At 47.0% G+C, this 18,472-nt stretch overlaps 1 protein-coding gene across 1 annotated transcript in view; it reads right to left on the bottom strand.

The window, feature by feature from the left end:
* The window catches only part of GLP2R (glucagon like peptide 2 receptor), a 128,752-nt gene that overhangs the window by 42,782 nt on the left and 67,498 nt on the right, over window positions 1-18,472 (bottom strand). Inside the window, exon 3 of the mRNA XM_044297228.1 lies at window positions 8,020-8,124. Coding sequence (XP_044153163.1) covers window positions 8,020-8,124 — 105 coding nt within the window. The remainder of the gene's footprint in view (window positions 1-8,019; window positions 8,125-18,472) is intronic.

Here is an 18,472-nt window from a genome sequence, read left to right as displayed (position 1 = left end):
CCCCTAGTGATGGCTGCAGGTAATCATCATTCTATCTGTAGCTGTGTGACAGTGAGCTCCCCCTAGTGATGGCTGCAGGTAATCATCATTTCTATCTGTAGCTGTGTGACAGTGAGCTCCCCCTAGTGATGGCTGCAGGTAATCATCATTCTATCTGTAGCTGTGTGACAGTGAGCTCCCCCTAGTGATGGCTGCAGGTAATCATCATTCTATCTGTAGCTGTGTGACAGTGAGCTCCCCCTAGTGATGGCTGCAGGTAATCATCATTCTATCTGTAGCTGTGTGACAGTGAGCTCCCCTAGTGATGGCTGCAGGTAATCATCATTCTATCTGTAGCTGTGTGACAGTGAGCTCCCCCTAGTGATGGCTGCAGGTAATCATCATTCTATCTGTAGCTGTGTGACAGTGAGCTCCCCCTAGTGATGGCTGCAGGTAATCATCATTCTATCTGTAGCTGTGTGACAGTGAGCTCCCCCTAGTGATGGCTGCAGGTAATCATCATTCTATCTGTAGCTGTGTGACAGTGAGCTCCCCCTAGTGATGGCTGCAGGTAATCATCATTCTATCTGTAGCTGTGTGACAGTGAGCTCCCCCTAGTGATGGCTGCAGGTAATAATCATCATTCTATCTGTAGCTGTGTGACAGTGAGCTCCCCCTAGTGATGGCTGCAGGTAATCATCATTCTATCTGTAGCTGTGTGACAGTGAGCTCCCCCTAGTGATGGCTGCAGGTAATCATCATTCTATCTGTAGCTGTGTGACAGTGAGCTCCCCCTAGTGATGGCTGCAGGTAATCATCATTCTATCTGTAGCTGTGTGACAGTGAGCTCCCCCTAGTGATGGCTGCAGGTAATCATCATTCTATCTGTAGCTGTGTGACAGTGAGCTCCCCCTAGTGATGGCTGCAGGTAATCATCATTCTATCTGTAGCTGTGTGACAGTGAGCTCCCCCTAGTGATGGCTGCAGGTAATCATCATTCTATCTGTAGCTGTGTGACAGTGAGCTCCCCCTAGTGATGGCTGCAGGTAATCATCATTCTATCTGTAGCTGTGTGACAGTGAGCTCCCCCTAGTGATGGCTGCAGGTAATCATCATTCTATCTGTAGCTGTGTGACAGTGAGCTCCCCCTAGTGATGGCTGCAGGTAATCATCATTCTATCTGTAGCTGTGTGACAGTGAGCTCCCCCTAGTGATGGCTGCAGGTAATCATCATTCTATCTGTAGCTGTGTGACAGTGAGCTCCCCCTAGTGATGGCTGCAGGTAATCATCATTCTATCTGTAGCTGTGTGACAGTGAGCTCCCCCTAGTGATTGGCTGCAGGTAATCATCATTCTATCTGTAGCTGTGTGACAGTGAGCTCCCCCTAGTGATGGCTGCAGGTAATCATCATTCTATCTGTAGCTGTGTGACAGTGAGCTCCCCCTAGTGATGGCTGCAGGTAATCATCATTCTATCTGTAGCTGTGTGACAGTGAGCTCCCCCTAGTGATGGCTGCAGGTAATCATCATTCTATCTGTAGCTGTGTGACAGTGAGCTCCCCCTAGTGATGGCTGCAGGTAATCATCATTCTATCTGTAGCTGTGTGACAGTGAGCTCCCCCTAGTGATGGCTGCAGGTAATCATCATTCTATCTGTAGCTGTGTGACAGTGAGCTCCCCCTAGTGATGGCTGCAGGTAATCATCATTCTATCTGTAGCTGTGTGACAGTGAGCTCCCCCTAGTGATGGCTGCAGGTAATCATCATTCTATCTGTAGCTGTGTGACAGTGAGCTCCCCCTAGTGATGGCTGCAGGTAATCATCATTCTATCTGTAGCTGTGTGACAGTGAGCTCCCCCTAGTGATGGCTGCAGGTAATATCATCATTCTATCTGTAGCTGTGTGACAGTGAGCTCCCCCTAGTGATGGCTGCAGGTAATCATCATTCTATCTGTAGCTGTGTGACAGTGAGCTCCCCCTAGTGATGGCTGCAGGTAATCATCATTCTATCTGTAGCTGTGTGACAGTGAGCTCCCCCTAGTGATGGCTGCAGGTAATCATCATTCTATCTGTAGCTGTGTGACAGTGAGCTCCCCCTAGTGATGGCTGCAGGTAATCATCATTCTATCTGTAGCTGTGTGACAGTGAGCTCCCCCTAGTGATGGCTGCAGGTAATCATCATTCTATCTGTAGCTGTGTGACAGTGAGCTCCCCCTAGTGATGGCTGCAGGTAATCATCATTCTATCTGTAGCTGTGTGACAGTGAGCTCCCCCTAGTGATGGCTGCAGGTAATCATCATTCTATCTGTAGCTGTGTGACAGTGAGCTCCCCCTAGTGATGGCTGCAGGTATAATCATCATTCTATCTGTAGCTGTGTGACAGTGAGCTCCCCCTAGTGATGGCTGCAGGTAATCATCATTCTATCTGTAGCTGTGTGACAGTGAGCTCCCCCTAGTGATGGCTGCAGGTAATCATCATTCTATCTGTAGCTGTGTGACAGTGAGCTCCCCCTAGTGATGGCTGCAGGTAATCATCATTCTATCTGTAGCTGTGTGACAGTGAGCTCCCCCTAGTGATGGCTGCAGGTAATCATCATTCTATCTGTAGCTGTGTGACAGTGAGCTCCCCCTAGTGATGGCTGCAGGTAATCATCATTCTATCTGTAGCTGTGTGACAGTGAGCTCCCCCCTAGTGATGGCTGCAGGTAATCATCATTCTATCTGTAGCTGTGTGACAGTGAGCTCCCCCTAGTGATGGCTGCAGGTAATCATCATTCTATCTGTAGCTGTGTGACAGTGAGCTCCCCCTAGTGATGGCTGCAGGTAATCATCATTCTATCTGTAGCTGTGTGACAGTGAGCTCCCCCTAGTGATGGCTGCAGGTAATCATCATTCTATCTGTAGCTGTGTGACAGTGAGCTCCCCCTAGTGATGGCTGCAGGTAATCATCATTCTATCTGTAGCTGTGTGACAGTGAGCTCCCCCTAGTGATGGCTGCAGGTAATCATCATTCTATCTGTAGCTGTGTGACAGTGAGCTCCCCCTAGTGATGGCTGCAGGTAATCATCATTCTATCTGTAGCTGTGTGACAGTGAGCTCCCCCTAGTGATGGCTGCAGGTAATCATCATTCTATCTGTAGCTGTGTGACAGTGAGCTCCCCCTAGTGATGGCTGCAGGTAATAATCATCATTCTATCTGTAGCTGTGTGACAGTGAGCTCCCCCTAGTGATGGCTGCAGGTAATCATCATTCTATCTGTAGCTGTGTGACAGTGAGCTCCCCCTAGTGATGGCTGCAGGTAATAATCATCATTCTATCTGTAGCTGTGTGACAGTGAGCTCCCCCTAGTGATGGCTGCAGGTAATCATCATTCTATCTGTAGCTGTGTGACAGTGAGCTCCCCCTAGTGATGGCTGCAGGTAATAATCATCATTCTATCTGTAGCTGTGTGACAGTGAGCTCCCCCTAGTGATGGCTGCAGGTAATCATCATTCTATCTGTAGCTGTGTGACAGTGAGCTCCCCCTAGTGATGGCTGCAGGTAATCATCATTCTATCTGTAGCTGTGTGACAGTGAGCTCCCCCTAGTGATGGCTGCAGGTAATCATCATTCTATCTGTAGCTGTGTGACAGTGAGCTCCCCTAGTGATGGCTTGCAGGTAATCATCATTCTATCTGTAGCTGTGTGACAGTGAGCTCCCCCTAGTGATGGCTGCAGGTAATCATCATTCTATCTGTAGCTGTGTGACAGTGAGCTCCCCCTAGTGATGGCTGCAGGTAATCATCATTCTATCTGTAGCTGTGTGACAGTGAGCTCCCCCTAGTGATGGCTGCAGGTAATCATCATTCTATCTGTAGCTGTGTGACAGTGAGCTCCCCCTAGTGATGGCTGCAGGTAATCATCATTCTATCTGTAGCTGTGTGACAGTGAGCTCCCCCTAGTGATGGCTGCAGGTAATCATCATTCTATCTGTAGCTGTGTGACAGTGAGCTCCCCCTAGTGATGGCTGCAGGTAATCATCATTCTATCTGTAGCTGTGTGACAGTGAGCTCCCCCTAGTGATGGCTGCAGGTAATCATCATTCTATCTGTAGCTGTGTGACAGTGAGCTCCCCCTAGTGATGGCTGCAGGTAATCATCATTCTATCTGTAGCTGTGTGACAGTGAGCTCCCTAGGAGTCCATCTTCTATCTGTAGCTGTGTGAAGTGAGTCCCTAGTGATGGCTGCAGGAATCATCATTCTATCTGTAGCTGTGTGACAGTGAGCTCCCCCTAGTGATGGCTGCAGGTAATCATCATTCTATCTGTAGCTGTGTGACAGTGAGCTCCCCCTAGTGATGGCTGCAGGTAACCATCATTCTATCTGTAGCTGTGTGACAGTGAGCTCCCCCTAGTGATGGCTGCAGGTAATCATCATTCTATCTGTAGCTGTGTGACAGTGAGCTCCCCCTAGTGATGGCTGCAGGTAATCATCATTCTATCTGTAGCTGTGTGACAGTGAGCTCCCCCTAGTGATGGCTGCAGGTAATCCATCATTCTATCTGTAGCTGTGTGACAGTGAGCTCCCCCTAGTGATGGCTGCAGGTAATCATCATTCTATCTGTAGCTGTGTGACAGTGAGCTCCCACTAGGATGGCTGCAGGTAAATCATCATTCTATCTGTAGCTGTGTGACAGTGAGCTCCCCCTAGTGATGGCTGCAGGTAATCATCATTCTATCTGTAGCTGTGTGACAGTGAGCTCCCCCTAGTGATGGCTGCAGGTAATATCATCATTCTATACTGTAGCTGTGTGACAGTGAGCTCCCCCCTAGTGATGGCTGCAGGTAATCATCATTCTATCTGTAGCTGTGTGACAGTGAGCTCCCCCTAGTGATGGCTGCAGGTAAATCATCATTCTATCTGTAGCTGTGTGACAGTGAGCTCCCCCTAGTGATGGCTGCAGGTAATCATATTCTATCTGTAGCTGTGTGACAGTGAGCTCCCCCTAGTGATGGCTGCAGGTAAATCATCATTCTATCTGTAGCGTGTGACAGTGAGCTCCCCCTAGTGATGGCTGCAGGTAATCATCATTCTATCTGTAGCTGTGTGACAGTGAGCTCCCCCTAGTGATGGCTGCAGGTAATCATCATTCTATCTGTAGCTGTGTGACAGTGAGCTCCCCCTAGTGATGGCTGCAGGTAATCATCATTCTATCTGTAGCTGTGTGACAGTGAGCTCCCCCTAGTGATGGCTGCAGGTAATCATCATTCTATCTGTAGCTGTGTGACAGTGAGCTCCCCCTAGTGATGGCTGCAGGTAATCATCATTCTATCTGTAGCTGTGTGACAGTGAGCTCCCCCTAGTGATGGCTGCAGGTAATCATCATTCTATCTGTAGCTGTGTGACAGTGAGCTCCCCCTAGTGATGGCTGCAGGTAATCATCATTCTATCTGTAGCTGTGTGACAGTGAGCTCCCCCTAGTGATGGCTGCAGGTAATCATCATTCTATCTGTAGCTGTGTGACAGTGAGCTCCCCCTAGTGATGGCTGCAGGTAATCATCATTCTATCTGTAGCTGTGTGACAGTGAGCTCCCCCTAGTGATGGCTGCAGGTAATCATCATTCTATCTGTAGCTGTGTGACAGTGAGCTCCCCCTAGTGATGGCTGCAGGTAATAATCATCATTCTATCTGTAGCTGTGTGACAGTGAGCTCCCCCTAGTGATGGCTGCAGGTAATCATCATTCTATCTGTAGCTGTGTGACAGTGAGCTCCCCCTAGTGATGGCTGCAGGTAATCATCATTCTATCTGTAGCTGTGTGACAGTGAGCTCCCCCTAGTGATGGCTGCAGGTAATAATCATCATTCTATCTGTAGCTGTGTGACAGTGAGCTCCCCCTAGTGATGGCTGCAGGTAATCATCATTCTATCTGTAGCTGTGTGACAGTGAGCTCCCCCTAGTGATGGCTGCAGGTAATCATCATTCTATCTGTAGCTGTGTGACAGTGAGCTCCCCCTAGTGATGGCTGCAGGTAATCATCATTCTATCTGTAGCTGTGTGACAGTGAGCTCCCCCTAGTGATGGCTGCAGGTAATCATCATTCTATCTGTAGCTGTGTGACAGTGAGCTCCCCTAGTGATGGCTGCAGGTAATCATCATTCTATCTGTAGCTGTGTGACAGTGAGCTCCCCCTAGTGATGGCTGCAGGTAATCATCATTCTATCTGTAGCTGTGTGACAGTGAGCTCCCCCTAGTGATGGCTGCAGGTAATCATCATTCTATCTGTAGCTGTGTGACAGTGAGCTCCCCCTAGTGATGGCTGCAGGTAATCATCATTCTATCTGTAGCTGTGTGACAGTGAGCTCCCCCTAGTGATGGCTGCAGGTAATCATCATTCTATCTGTAGCTGTGTGACAGTGAGCTCCCCCTAGTGATGGCTGCAGGTAATCATCATTCTATCTGTAGCTGTGTGACAGTGAGCTCCCCCTAGTGATGGCTGCAGGTAATCATCATTCTATCTGTAGCTGTGTGACAGTGAGCTCCCCCTAGTGATGGCTGCAGGTAATCATCATTCTATCTGTAGCTGTGTGACAGTGAGCTCCCCCTAGTGATGGCCTGCAGGTAATCATCATTCTATCTGTAGCTGTGTGACAGTGAGCTCCCCCTAGTGATGGCTGCAGGTAATCATCATTCTATCTGTAGCTGTGTGACAGTGAGCTCCCCCTAGTGATGGCTGCAGGTAATCATCATTCTATCTGTAGCTGTGTGACAGTGAGCTCCCCCTAGTGATGGCTGCAGGTAATCATCATTCTATCTGTAGCTGTGTGACAGTGAGCTCCCCCTAGTGATGGCTGCAGGTAATCATCATTCTATCTGTAGCTGTGTGACAGTGAGCTCCCCCTAGTGATGGCTGCAGGTAATCATCATTCTATCTGTAGCTGTGTGACAGTGAGCTCCCCCTAGTGATGGCTGCAGGTAATCATCATTCTATCTGTAGCTGTGTGACAGTGAGCTCCCCCTAGTGATGGCTGCAGGTAATCATCATTCTATCTGTAGCTGTGTGACAGTGAGCTCCCCCTAGTGATGGCTGCAGGTAATCATCATTCTATCTGTAGCTGTGTGACTGTAGACTGTTGTGACAGTGATCTCCCCCCTAGTGATGGCTGCAGGTAATAATCATCATTCTACTCTGTAGCTGTGTGACAGTGAGCTCCCCTAGTGATGGCTGCAGGTAATCATCATTCTATCTGTAGCTGTGTGACAGTGAGCTCCCACCTAGTGATGGCTGCAGGTAATTAATCCTCATTCTATCTGTAGCTGTGTGACAGTGAGCTCCCCCTAGTGATGGCTGCAGGTAATCATCATTCTATCTGTAGCTGTGTGACAGTGAGCTCCCCCTAGTGATGGCTGCAGGTAATCATCATTCTATCTGTAGCTGTGTGACAGTGAGCTCCCCCTAGTGATGGCTGCAGGTAATAATCATCATTCTATCTGTAGCTGTGTGACAGTGAGCTCCCCCTAGTGATGGCTGCAGGTAATCATCATTCTATCTGTAGCTGTGTGACAGTGAGCTCCCCCTAGTGATGGCTGCAGGTAATCATCATTCTATCTGTAGCTGTGTGACAGTGAGCTCCCCCTAGTGATGGCTGCAGGTAATCATCATTCTATCTGTAGCTGTGTGACAGGGAGCAGAGGAGCCTTCTTACTACGGGCCCCATAACAGCAGCGTGGTCAGCCTCGATGACTAGTACAACACCGATGCGAAGCAAATAGTTCACCACAGCAGCGAGTAAGGTACATGGCGATATATCTCTTACTGCAGGATCAGTTATATCAAGCATTTCAAAGCATAATCCCTCTGTGAACTACTGTCTGGGTGACCACCATTTTACTTCCAGTAGCTACATCTAGTGGTCACAGGAAGTTATGGGGCTGTACAATAGACTGCTCTGCATAGCTCTGCTTTATATTCCCTGGTGGGTCGTCTTATGGGTCTTGACAGTTTACGAATCTGATATTTACTACAATGTGTATAACAGGTCTGAAGCCTTCCTTCTCATTACCTTTTTGAATGTTAGGCAGGTACCATGGACAAGGAACAGAGATATTTCCAGGGTAAGAAAACGGCCAACAAACAAATTGATCGAACGTCCCATTACAGTAAATTCCTGGAAGAAAACAGAAAACGGACCATCAATAATGATGTCACCAGCCATAAACTGAGCTGCTGCAAAGAAAGAAGGAAGGACGGTCAGCTAGGAAACTGACAGCACATCAGAAACAAGGCTTCATGTTCCATCACTATCATCCGATAGAGAAAGGACCATAGAAGACATGGCTGATTATATAAGAAGAGGACAGAGAAAAGCAGGAGATGAAATGAGAGCAGAAGAAGGTGAAAAACAAAAGGAGGAAAACAAGAAGACAAAAAATGGTAAAGACGTAATAGTGAGAACCTCAAGTAGACAAATCTGAAGAGGAGCGAGAACATTTAAAAAAAAATGTGAAGAAAATATAAGAAGAAAAAGGAAGATTGAAGAAGAAAGGCAGAAGGAAGAAGATACAAATAAATAGAAGTACATAAGAAGAAGAAGAAAAAATTAAGACAAAAAAAGAAGGAAACAAAGAAAGAAATACAAAAAACATAAAGACACAGAAGAAAAAGAAAATAAGAAATGGAGAAGAAAAATATGAAGAAGAAGATGAAATAAGAAGAAAGAAGACAAAAGCAACAAAGGAAGAAGAAGATGAAGAAGAAAGAAGAAGACAAATAAGAACGATACAAAGAAAGAAGAAGAAAAAAGGAGAAATCAAAAAGGAAAAAGAAGACAAAGACAACGAAGCAAGAAGAAAAGAAAAGGGACGAAGAGGACAAATTGAAAAAGAATGAAGACGAAATAAGGAAGAAGAAAAAGATGGTCACAAGACAAGAAGAAAATGAGAAGAACAAAGAAGGACGTAGAGGACATAAACAATGAAGAAAGAAGGAAATGAAGAAAGAAGGAGGGGTAAAGGACACAGAAGAAGAAAATAAGAAGAAAGGAAGCAAACAAAGAAAGATGTAAAAGACAAAAGCAAAGAAGAAAAAGGTGAAGAGGAAAAAGAAGTAAGAAGACAAAGGAAGTGAAAAAAATTGATGATGAAAAAGATAGAAGAAGGATAAAGAAAAGACAAAAGAAGAATAAGAATAAATACATGGAGGAGAATGAAGGAGTGAGGAGGAGAAAGAGGAAATATAAAACATTTCAAGTAGAGGAGGAGGAAGAGGCTGAAGAAAGCACATGGGAAAGAGAAGGAACATTGCTATTTCAGGATAGAACATTTCTTGAGACGCAGTATAATCTTCCCGGAGTCTCCTGTTGTTATTCTTATTGGATACTATGTGGTCGTAAAACGTTCTTATCCGGTAATAAAGCGCAGCAATAAACTTCCCCCTTATCACTTACTCCTCACAAGAGTCTCCACACGCGCTCCAAGGTCTGTGCTGGGTGGGTAATTACATGAACTGGACCCATAAGTCACATTCCCCATCACCGAGGAGCCTTCAGAACACAAGAAACAGTACTGAGAAATCTGAAGGAAGATTCCAGAACGTCTAGGACATACATGGACAGTCGTGGAGGATTGGTCCATCATTGGATCTTCTTTCAGTAGGAGAAGGATTGGAGACTTTCTCATAGTGGCTCACTATCTCCCCCTGTAGGGTCTGTTCTGTCTGCAGTCTATGACCAGCTCTCCTCTTCTAGAAGTAGCAAAGCTTGAGGCCTATACATCATCTGAGGCTGATATGTTTTCATGCATGTATCTACCAATCCAAATAGACTGAGCTTTATATGATGAAATTCTGTCAGACTGAAGCCACCACTAGGGGGAGCTTAGGAGCTGGCTGCATAAGAGTTTAATTTATTTTTTATTTTTTGTTGAGCAGAATGGTACAGAGTTAGCAGAGTCGTTCCATTATAATTGGAGGGCAGAATCAGCAGAGTTCTTTCATTATCAATAGAGGGCCAGGGCAGGATCAGCATTCATCTTATTACAGGGTATGGTCAGCAGAGTCATCTAAATATATTAAGAAACGGGTTAAAGGGCAACATCAGCAGAGTGGTATTATTACTGTTAGAAAGCAGTGCCAGCAGAGTAATCTCATAATAGGAAGGGTCAGAAGAAGTCACCTCATTATCATTAGAGATAGTGGTAAGAAGCATAATTCCATTATTATTATACTGCAGGGTCAGCAGAGTCATCTCAATATTATTAAAGTGCAAGGTCTGCAGAGTAATCTCAATATTATTAAAGTGCAAGGTCAGCAGAGTCATCTCAATATTATTAAAGTGCAAGGTCTGCAGAGTCATCTCAATATTATTAAAGTGCAAGGTCAGCAGAGTCATCTCAATATTATTAAACTGCAAAGTCAGCAGAGTCATCTCAATATTATTAGGATGCAAGGTCAGCAGAGTCATCTCAAAATTATTAAAGTGCAAGGTCAGCATAGTCATCTCAACATTATTAGGGTGCAAGGTCAGCAGAGTCATTTCAATATTATTAGGGTGCAAGGTCAGCAGAGTCATCTCAATATTATTAAAGTGCAAGGTCAGCAGAGTCATCTCAATATTATTAAAGTGCAAGGTCGGCAAAGTCATCTCAATATTATTAAAGTGCAAAGTCAGCAGAGTCATCTCAATATTATTAGGGTGCAAGGTCAGCAGAGTCTTCTCAATATTATTAAAGTGCAAAGTCAGCAGAGTCATCTCAATATTATTAAACTGCAAAGTCAGCAGAGTCATCTCAATATTATTAGGGTGCAAGGTCAGCAGAGTCATCTCAATATTATTAAAGTGCAAGGTCAGCAGAGTCATCTCAATATTATTAAAGTGCAAGGTCAGCAGAGTCATCTCAATATTATTAAACTGCAAAGTCAGCAGAGTCATCTCAATATTATTAGGATGCAAGGTCAGCAGAGTCATCTCAAAATTATTAAAGTGCAAGGTCAGCATAGTCATCTCAACATTATTAGGGTGCAAGGTCAGCAGAGTCATTCCAATATTATCAGGGTGCAAGGTCATCAGAGTAATCTCAATATTATTAAAGTGCAAGGTCAGCAGAGTCATCTCAATATTATTAGGGTGCAAGGTCAGCAGAGTCATTCCAATATTATTAGGGTGCAAGGTCAGCAGAGTCATCTCAATATTATTAGGGTGCAAGGTCAGCAGAGTCATCTTAATATTATTAAACTGCAAAGTCAGCAGAGTCATTCCAATATTATTAGGGTGCAAGGTCAGCAGAGTCATCTCAATATTATTAAAGTGCAAGGTCAGCAGAGTCATCTCAATATTATTAAAGTGCAAGGTCGGCAAAGTCATCTCAATATTATTAAAGTGCAAAGTCAGCAGAGTCATCTCAATATTATTAGGGTGCAAGGTCAGCAGAGTCTTCTCAATATTATTAAAGTGCAAAGTCAGCAGAGTCATCTCAATATTATTAAACTGCAAAGTCAGCAGAGTCATCTCAATATTATTAGGGTGCAAGGTCAGCAGAGTCATCTCAATATTATTAAAGTGCAAGGTCTGCAGAGTCATCTCAATATTATTAAAGTGCAAGGTCAGCAGAGTCATCTCAATATTATTAAACTGCAAAGTCAGCAGAGTCATCTCAATATTATTAGGATGCAAGGTCAGCAGAGTCATCTCAAAATTATTAAAGTGCAAGGTCAGCATAGTCATCTCAACATTATTAGGGTGCAAGGTCAGCAGAGTCATTTCAATATTATTAGGGTGCAAGGTCAGCAGAGTCATCTCAATATTATTAAAGTGCAAGGTCAGCAGAGTCATCTCAATATTATTAAAGTGCAAGGTCGGCAAAGTCATCTCAATATTATTAAAGTGCAAAGTCAGCAGAGTCATCTCAATATTATTAGGGTGCAAGGTCAGCAGAGTCTTCTCAATATTATTAAAGTGCAAAGTCAGCAGAGTCATCTCAATATTATTATACTGCAATGTCAGCAGAGTCATCTCAATATTATTAGGGTGCAAGGTCAGCAGAGTCATCTCAATATTATTAAAGTGCAAGGTCTGCAGAGTCATCTCAATATTATTAAAGTGCAAGGTCAGCAGAGTCATCTCAATATTATTAAACTGCAAAGTCAGCAGAGTCATCTCAATATTATTAGGATGCAAGGTCAGCAGAGTCATCTCAAAATTATTAAAGTGCAAGGTCAGCATAGTCATCTCAACATTATTAGGGTGCAAGGTCAGCAGAGTCATTTCAATATTATTAGGGTGCAAGGTCAGCAGAGTCATTCCAATATTATTAGGGTGCAAGGTCATCAGAGTAATCTCAATATTATTAAAGTGCAAGGTCAGCAGAGTCATCTCAATATTATTAGGGTGCAAGGTCAGCAGAGTCATTCCAATATTATTAGGGTGCAAGGTCAGCAGAGTCATCTCAATATTATTAGGGTGCAAGGTCAGCAGAGTCATCTTAATATTATTAAACTGCAAAGTCAGCAGAGTCATTCCAATATTATTAGGGTGCAAGGTCAGCAGAGTCATCTCAATATTATTAAAGTGCAAGGTCGGCAGAGTCATCTCAATATTATTAAAGTGCAAAGTCAGCAGAGTCATCTCAATATTATTAGGGTGCAAGGTCAGCAGAGTCTTCTCAATATTATTAAAGTGCAAAGTCAGCAGAGTCATCTCAATATTATTAAACTGCAAAGTCAGCAGAGTCATCTCAATATTATTAGGGTGCAAGGTCAGCAGAGTCATTCCAATATTATTAGGGTGCAAGGTCAGCAGAGTCATCTCAATATTATAGCGCAGGGCCAGAAGAGTCATCTCAATATTATTAAAGGGCAAGGTCATGCAATATTATTATATGGCAGAGTCATCTCAATATTATAGGGCAGGTTCAGCAGAGGCATCTGAATATTATGGGGCAAGGTCAGCACAGTCATCTGAATATTATAGGACAGGGTCAGCAGAGTTATCTCAACATTATAGGATGGAGTCAGCAGAGTCATATCAATATTATTAGAGGGCAATATCAGCAGAGTCATCCCATTATTATAGAGCAGGGTCAGCAGAGTCATCTCAATATTATAGGACGGGGTCAGCTGAGTCATCTCAATATTATAAGGTAGGGTTATCAGTAGTTGCAGGAACTACTAGCTTAGATGTAAAGGCCACTGAGCCGCACAACCATGGCACAGCATGCTAAACCTACGACTCAGATCAGTCCATAAATATCATTAAATACTGTAAATTATTTACGTTGTTAATTATTAATATTACTTTAAAAAATGTATTAATTTTGGCATTTTGTTTTCTCTAAATGATGTCACTGGAGCTATTCCTACATAAACAGGAGAATCTAATTTACTATGATAATGAATTTACATGATGTGTTCATGACGCTGGATGCCGGAGCCGATGGAGCGTGGCCACTAAATGAGGCGACTGAGCCCGTCAGCAGCTCGGAGTTATTAAACTCATTTTTTATCATGAATGCGCTCACACGTCAGCAAATCCAGAAAATATATAAGGGATAAAATATAACAAAATTTTACTAAAATATATAAAATAATAATGGTGATCAAAGGTATACGATAAAAGAAAAATTATCTAAAGTAATAATGATTATCCGATATTAGACAATAAAATCTAAAAAAAAACAAAAACTAAAGGGGTCTGTATACCTTAAAAAAAAAAACCTGCTTACTTTTAAAATGTCCCACATCACCGATCCGATCCGTGCTGGGCCTGCCGCAGTCACATGACATTACAGCCAATCATTGGCCTGAGTGGTGAAGGGCTGACATAGCGGAAGCTGTGGCGTGTGAACGGCGGGATATTTTAAAGGTAAGGTTTTGTTTTGATCCGCCCCCTGTCATGGAACCATGAACCAGACGTACAACAAGAGATAAGTGGAAAATAAGAAGGTTTTATTGAAGAGCAAGCCGTAAGCAAAGTCCGAACGGATGGCTAAACCGAAGCCGGGTCTTGCGGAGACAGAGGTCAGGAACCAGAAGGGTAGTCAGACGAAGCCAGGAACAGGAACCAACGGGGTAGTCAGACGAAGCCGGAATCAGGAACCAACGGGGTAGTCAGACGAGGCCAGGATCAGGAACCAGAAGCAGCAGCAGTCTTGGAAGCATGTGAACACAGGAGGACCAAGCAAGGAACTGAAGCCACAGACCTCCTATATATATGAGCTGGGCATCCAGCTCCTCCCAGTGGGAAGGAGGAGCCGCAGGGTGGGAGGCTACAAGAAAACCCAGAAACCAAGATGGCCGCCAGCACATGTCAAACGAAGGGAACAGCAAGGAGGTAAGACCATGACAGTACCTCCCCCTCAAGGGCCCCTCCTCCGCGGAGTAAGGAACGGTTTCTGAGGGAAGCGTGCGTGGAAGGCTCGGAGCAAAGCAGGAGCATGGACATCTGCGGAGGGAACCCAGGAACGCTCCTCTGGACCATAACCACGCCAATGGACCAAAAACTGCACCCGGCCGCGGACCAGGCGTGAGTCCAGGATATTGCTCACCTCATACTCCTCACGATTGCCCACTTGGACCGGACGAGGCCGAGGAATCGAGGAAGTGAAACGATTACACACCAGTGGCTTCAACAGGGAGACATGAAACACGTTGGAGATCCGCATGCCAGGAGGAAGCGCAAGGGCATAGGCTACCGGGTTTACCCTGCGAAGCACTCGGAAGGGACCAACAAAGCGAGGCGCCAGCTTGGGAGTGGGCACTCGAAGGTTGAGGTTGCGGGTGGACAACCATACGCGGTCTCCGACCTGGTAGGAAGGAGCGGGCGCTCGTCTGCGATCAGCCTGGAGTTTCTGGCGCTGCGCAGAGACCTCAAGGGACCTCTGGATCTGTACCCAAGAAGCACGTAGGACGGAAAGGTGATCCTCCACAGCCGGAATATCCTGGGGAGAGAATACCTCTGGTAACACGGCAGGTTGGAACCCATAATTGGCCATGAAGGGAGACGTCCCAGAGGAAGAGTTCACCGCCGTGTTCCTGGCAAACTCAGCCCAAGGCAGGAGGTCAACCCAATTGTCTTGGTGATCGGAGACATAGCAACGAAGGAATTGCTCCAAGGCCTGATTGGATCGTTCTGCGGCCCCATTGGACTGAGGGTGGTAGGCCGAGGAGAAAGAGAGATGAATCCCCAACTGGGAGCAAAAGGCGCGCCAGAACCTGGACACAAACTGACTCCCCCGATCCGACACAATCTCCTTGGGCAAACCGTGCAACCGGAAGACCTCCCTGGCAAAAATCGAGGCCAACTCTTGTGCAGAGGGTAACTTCTTGAGAGGAACACAGTGGCACATTTTGGAAAACCGATCCACAATCATGAGAATGACCGTATGGCCTCGGGATGCAGGGAGGTCCACAATGAAATCCATCCCCAGGTGTGACCATGGACGCTCCCCGGTGGCTATGGGTTGCAAAAGGCCCAACGGAAGGTGCCGAGGGGACTTACTCTGGGCACAAACGGAGCATGCCGCTACATATGCGGCGATGTCGGAACGTAGAGAAGGCCACCAGAACAGACGTGAAACCGCCCAGGACAGCTGATTCTTTCCAGGGTGCCCCGCGGCCTTGGAGTTATGGTAGGTTCGCAACAACCGAGTGCGCAACTCCTCAGGCACAAAACTTCTGCCGTTGGGTCTCCCAGAGGGAGCACCAGATTGAGCCGCCAAAATCTGCTCACCCAGAGGAGAAGTCAGGCTGGTGCGAATAGCGGCCAGGATCTGATTCGGGGGTATGACCGTAGTCGGAATCGACTCCTCCCCGGACAGCTCGGAGTACTGCCGTGATAAGGCATCCGCTCTGATGTTCTTGGAGCCGGGTAGGTAGGAGACCACGTAATTAAAACGTGACAAGAACAGAGCCCATCTGGCCTGACGTGGTGTCAATCTCTTGGCCTCAGAGAGGTAGGTCAGATTCTTGTGGTCCGTCAGGATGAGAACCGGAACCACCGAGCCCTCGAGCAAGTGCCTCCATTCTTTAAGGGCCTGCACGATGGCCAATAACTCCCTGTCACCAATCTGATAGTTGCACTCCGCGGAAGACAGTTTCCGGGAGTAAAACCCACAAGGAAGCAGAGGACCCTCTGGTGTTCTACGCTGAGACAGGAGGGCGCCTACTCCCGTCTCAGACGCGTCCACCTCGAGGACAAAAGGCAACCCAGGGTTGGGATGCGACAGAATCGGAGCCGACACAAAGGCGGACTTTAGAGCCTCAAAAGCTCGGATGGCCTCGAGCGGCCAGACCTGAGGATTACTGCCCTTCCTGGTCAGATCCGTGAGAGGCTTGGCTAGCATGGAAAAGTCCCTGATGAACTTCCGATAATAATTGGCGAAGCCCAAAAAGCGCTGCAGGGCACGAAGCCCACTGGGCTGGGGCCACTGTAAGACAGCCGAAACCTTCTCAGGATCCATGGAGAACCCCTCAGCGGAAATGATGTAACCTAAGAAGGTTACCTGGGATCGGTGAAATTCGCATTTCTCAAGCTTACCGAACAGCTTGTTCTCTCGTAAGCGTTGCAACACTCGTCTGACATCCAGAATGTGGGCCTCCATGGATGCAGAATATACCAAGATGTCATCCAAATAGACCACCACACACTGCTGCAACAGGTCACGGAAAACATCGTTGATGAATTCCTGGAAGACTGCGGGCGCATTGCACAACCCAAAGGGCATAACCAAGGATTCATAATGACCGGTCCTGGTGTTAAACGCGGTCTTCCACTCATCGCCCGCCTTGATCCTTACCAGGTTATATGCCGCCCTCAGGTCGAGTTTGGTAAAGACCGTGGCCCCTTTGAGGCGATCGAACAGCTCGGAAATCAAGGGTATCGGGTAAGCGTTCTTGATCGTGATGCGATTGAGACCCCTGTAATCGATACAAGGCCTCAACTCGCCGCCCTTCTTTTTCACAAAGAAAAATCCAGCCCCTGCCGGGGACGAGGATTTGCGAATGTGTCCGCGTGAAAGCGCCTCCCTCACGTACTCCTCCATGGCCTCATTCTCCGCTACCGACAGTGGATAGACTTTGCCACGAGGAGGAACGGCACCGGATTGTAACTCTATGGCACAATCGTATGGGCGGTGCGGAGGTAGGGCAACCGCGCGCACCTTATCGAATACATCCCGGTACTCTTCGTATTCAGGAGGCAACAGAGAGTCCGAGGAAGTACACAGCAACTTGACAGGCCCATGGATGCAACTAGCCCCACACTGCGGTGACCACGAGAGGATCTCGACCGATCTCCAATCGAAAGTCGGATTATGCTTCTGGAGCCAGGGGTACCCCAAGACCACCGAGTAGTGTGGAGACGAAATAACCTGGAGACAGACCGACTCTCTGTGAACGGCACCAATGGCTATCCCCACTGGAAGGGTCTCATGAGTCACGTGTGGCGGCAGAAGGGGTCTGCCGTCTATCGCCTCAAGAGCCAGTGGGGAACCTCGAGGCTGCAGAGGAATGGAATTGGCGGCAACGAACACTCTATCAATGAACAAACCACCAGCACCAGAGTCCACCAACGCCTGGGTCGTCACCGAGCCCCCGACCCAGGAGAGGACAACCGTGATCAGTGGTTTGTCAACACGGGAAACCGGGGACGAGGAGACTCCACCCAAGATCTGCCCCCGACAGGACCTCAGGTGCGAGCGTTCTCCCGGACGGTTCGGACATGCCAACCGAAAATGCCCACCGAGACCACAGTACATGCATCGGCCCTCGCGTCTCCGGAGTACCCTCTCCCCCTCAGACAGGCGAGCAAACCCCCGCTGCATGGGTTCACCCCCAGACAAGTCATCCCCAGGAGGCGTGGGAGGAGAGGGAGGCACGGGTGGGACAGCAAACGTAGGCGCCAATCTGTTAGGAGACCTCCGCAGGCTCTCCTTAAAGGAAGGTCTCTCCCTGAGTCTGGTGTCAATCAAAATCAGGAAAGAAATAAGAGACTCGAGCTCCACTGGTAGGTCCTTAGCTGCAACCTCATCCTTCAAGGCATCCGAGAGACCATGAGAGAAAGCAGCGACCAGAGCCTCATTATTCCAGCCCACCTCTGCTGCCAGGGTACGAAACTCAATGGCGTATTCAGCTACGGATCGTGAACCCTGTCTGATGGACATAAGGAGCTTCGCAGCAGAGGCAGCACGAGCCGGCACATCGAATACCTTCCGAAGAGAAGCAACAAAACCGGAAAACTCGGCAACCACCGGATTGTTGTTCTCCCATAAAGGGCTGGCCCAGGCCAAGGCCTTGTCCGAGAGCAGCGAGATCAAGAAGCCCACCCTTGATCTCTCAGTAGGAAAGGCATGTGGCAGCAACTCAAAGTAAATGCCCACCTGGTTAAGGAAACCTCGGCACTGAGTTGGCTCTCCCCCAAAGCGCTGTGGAAGGGGGGCAGAACCGGTCATACCCTGAAACACCACAGGCGCAGCAACAGGTGTCAGGGTAGACTCTGGCGCAACAACCGGAGCGGCAGTAGGAGC

This window comes from Bufo gargarizans, chromosome 6 (assembly GCF_014858855.1).
Source record: "Bufo gargarizans isolate SCDJY-AF-19 chromosome 6, ASM1485885v1, whole genome shotgun sequence".
Classification (NCBI taxonomy): Eukaryota; Metazoa; Chordata; class Amphibia; order Anura; family Bufonidae; genus Bufo; species Bufo gargarizans.
The sequence above is the reverse complement of the archived record's forward strand: the minus strand, read 5'-3'. Positions and strand labels throughout refer to the sequence as shown.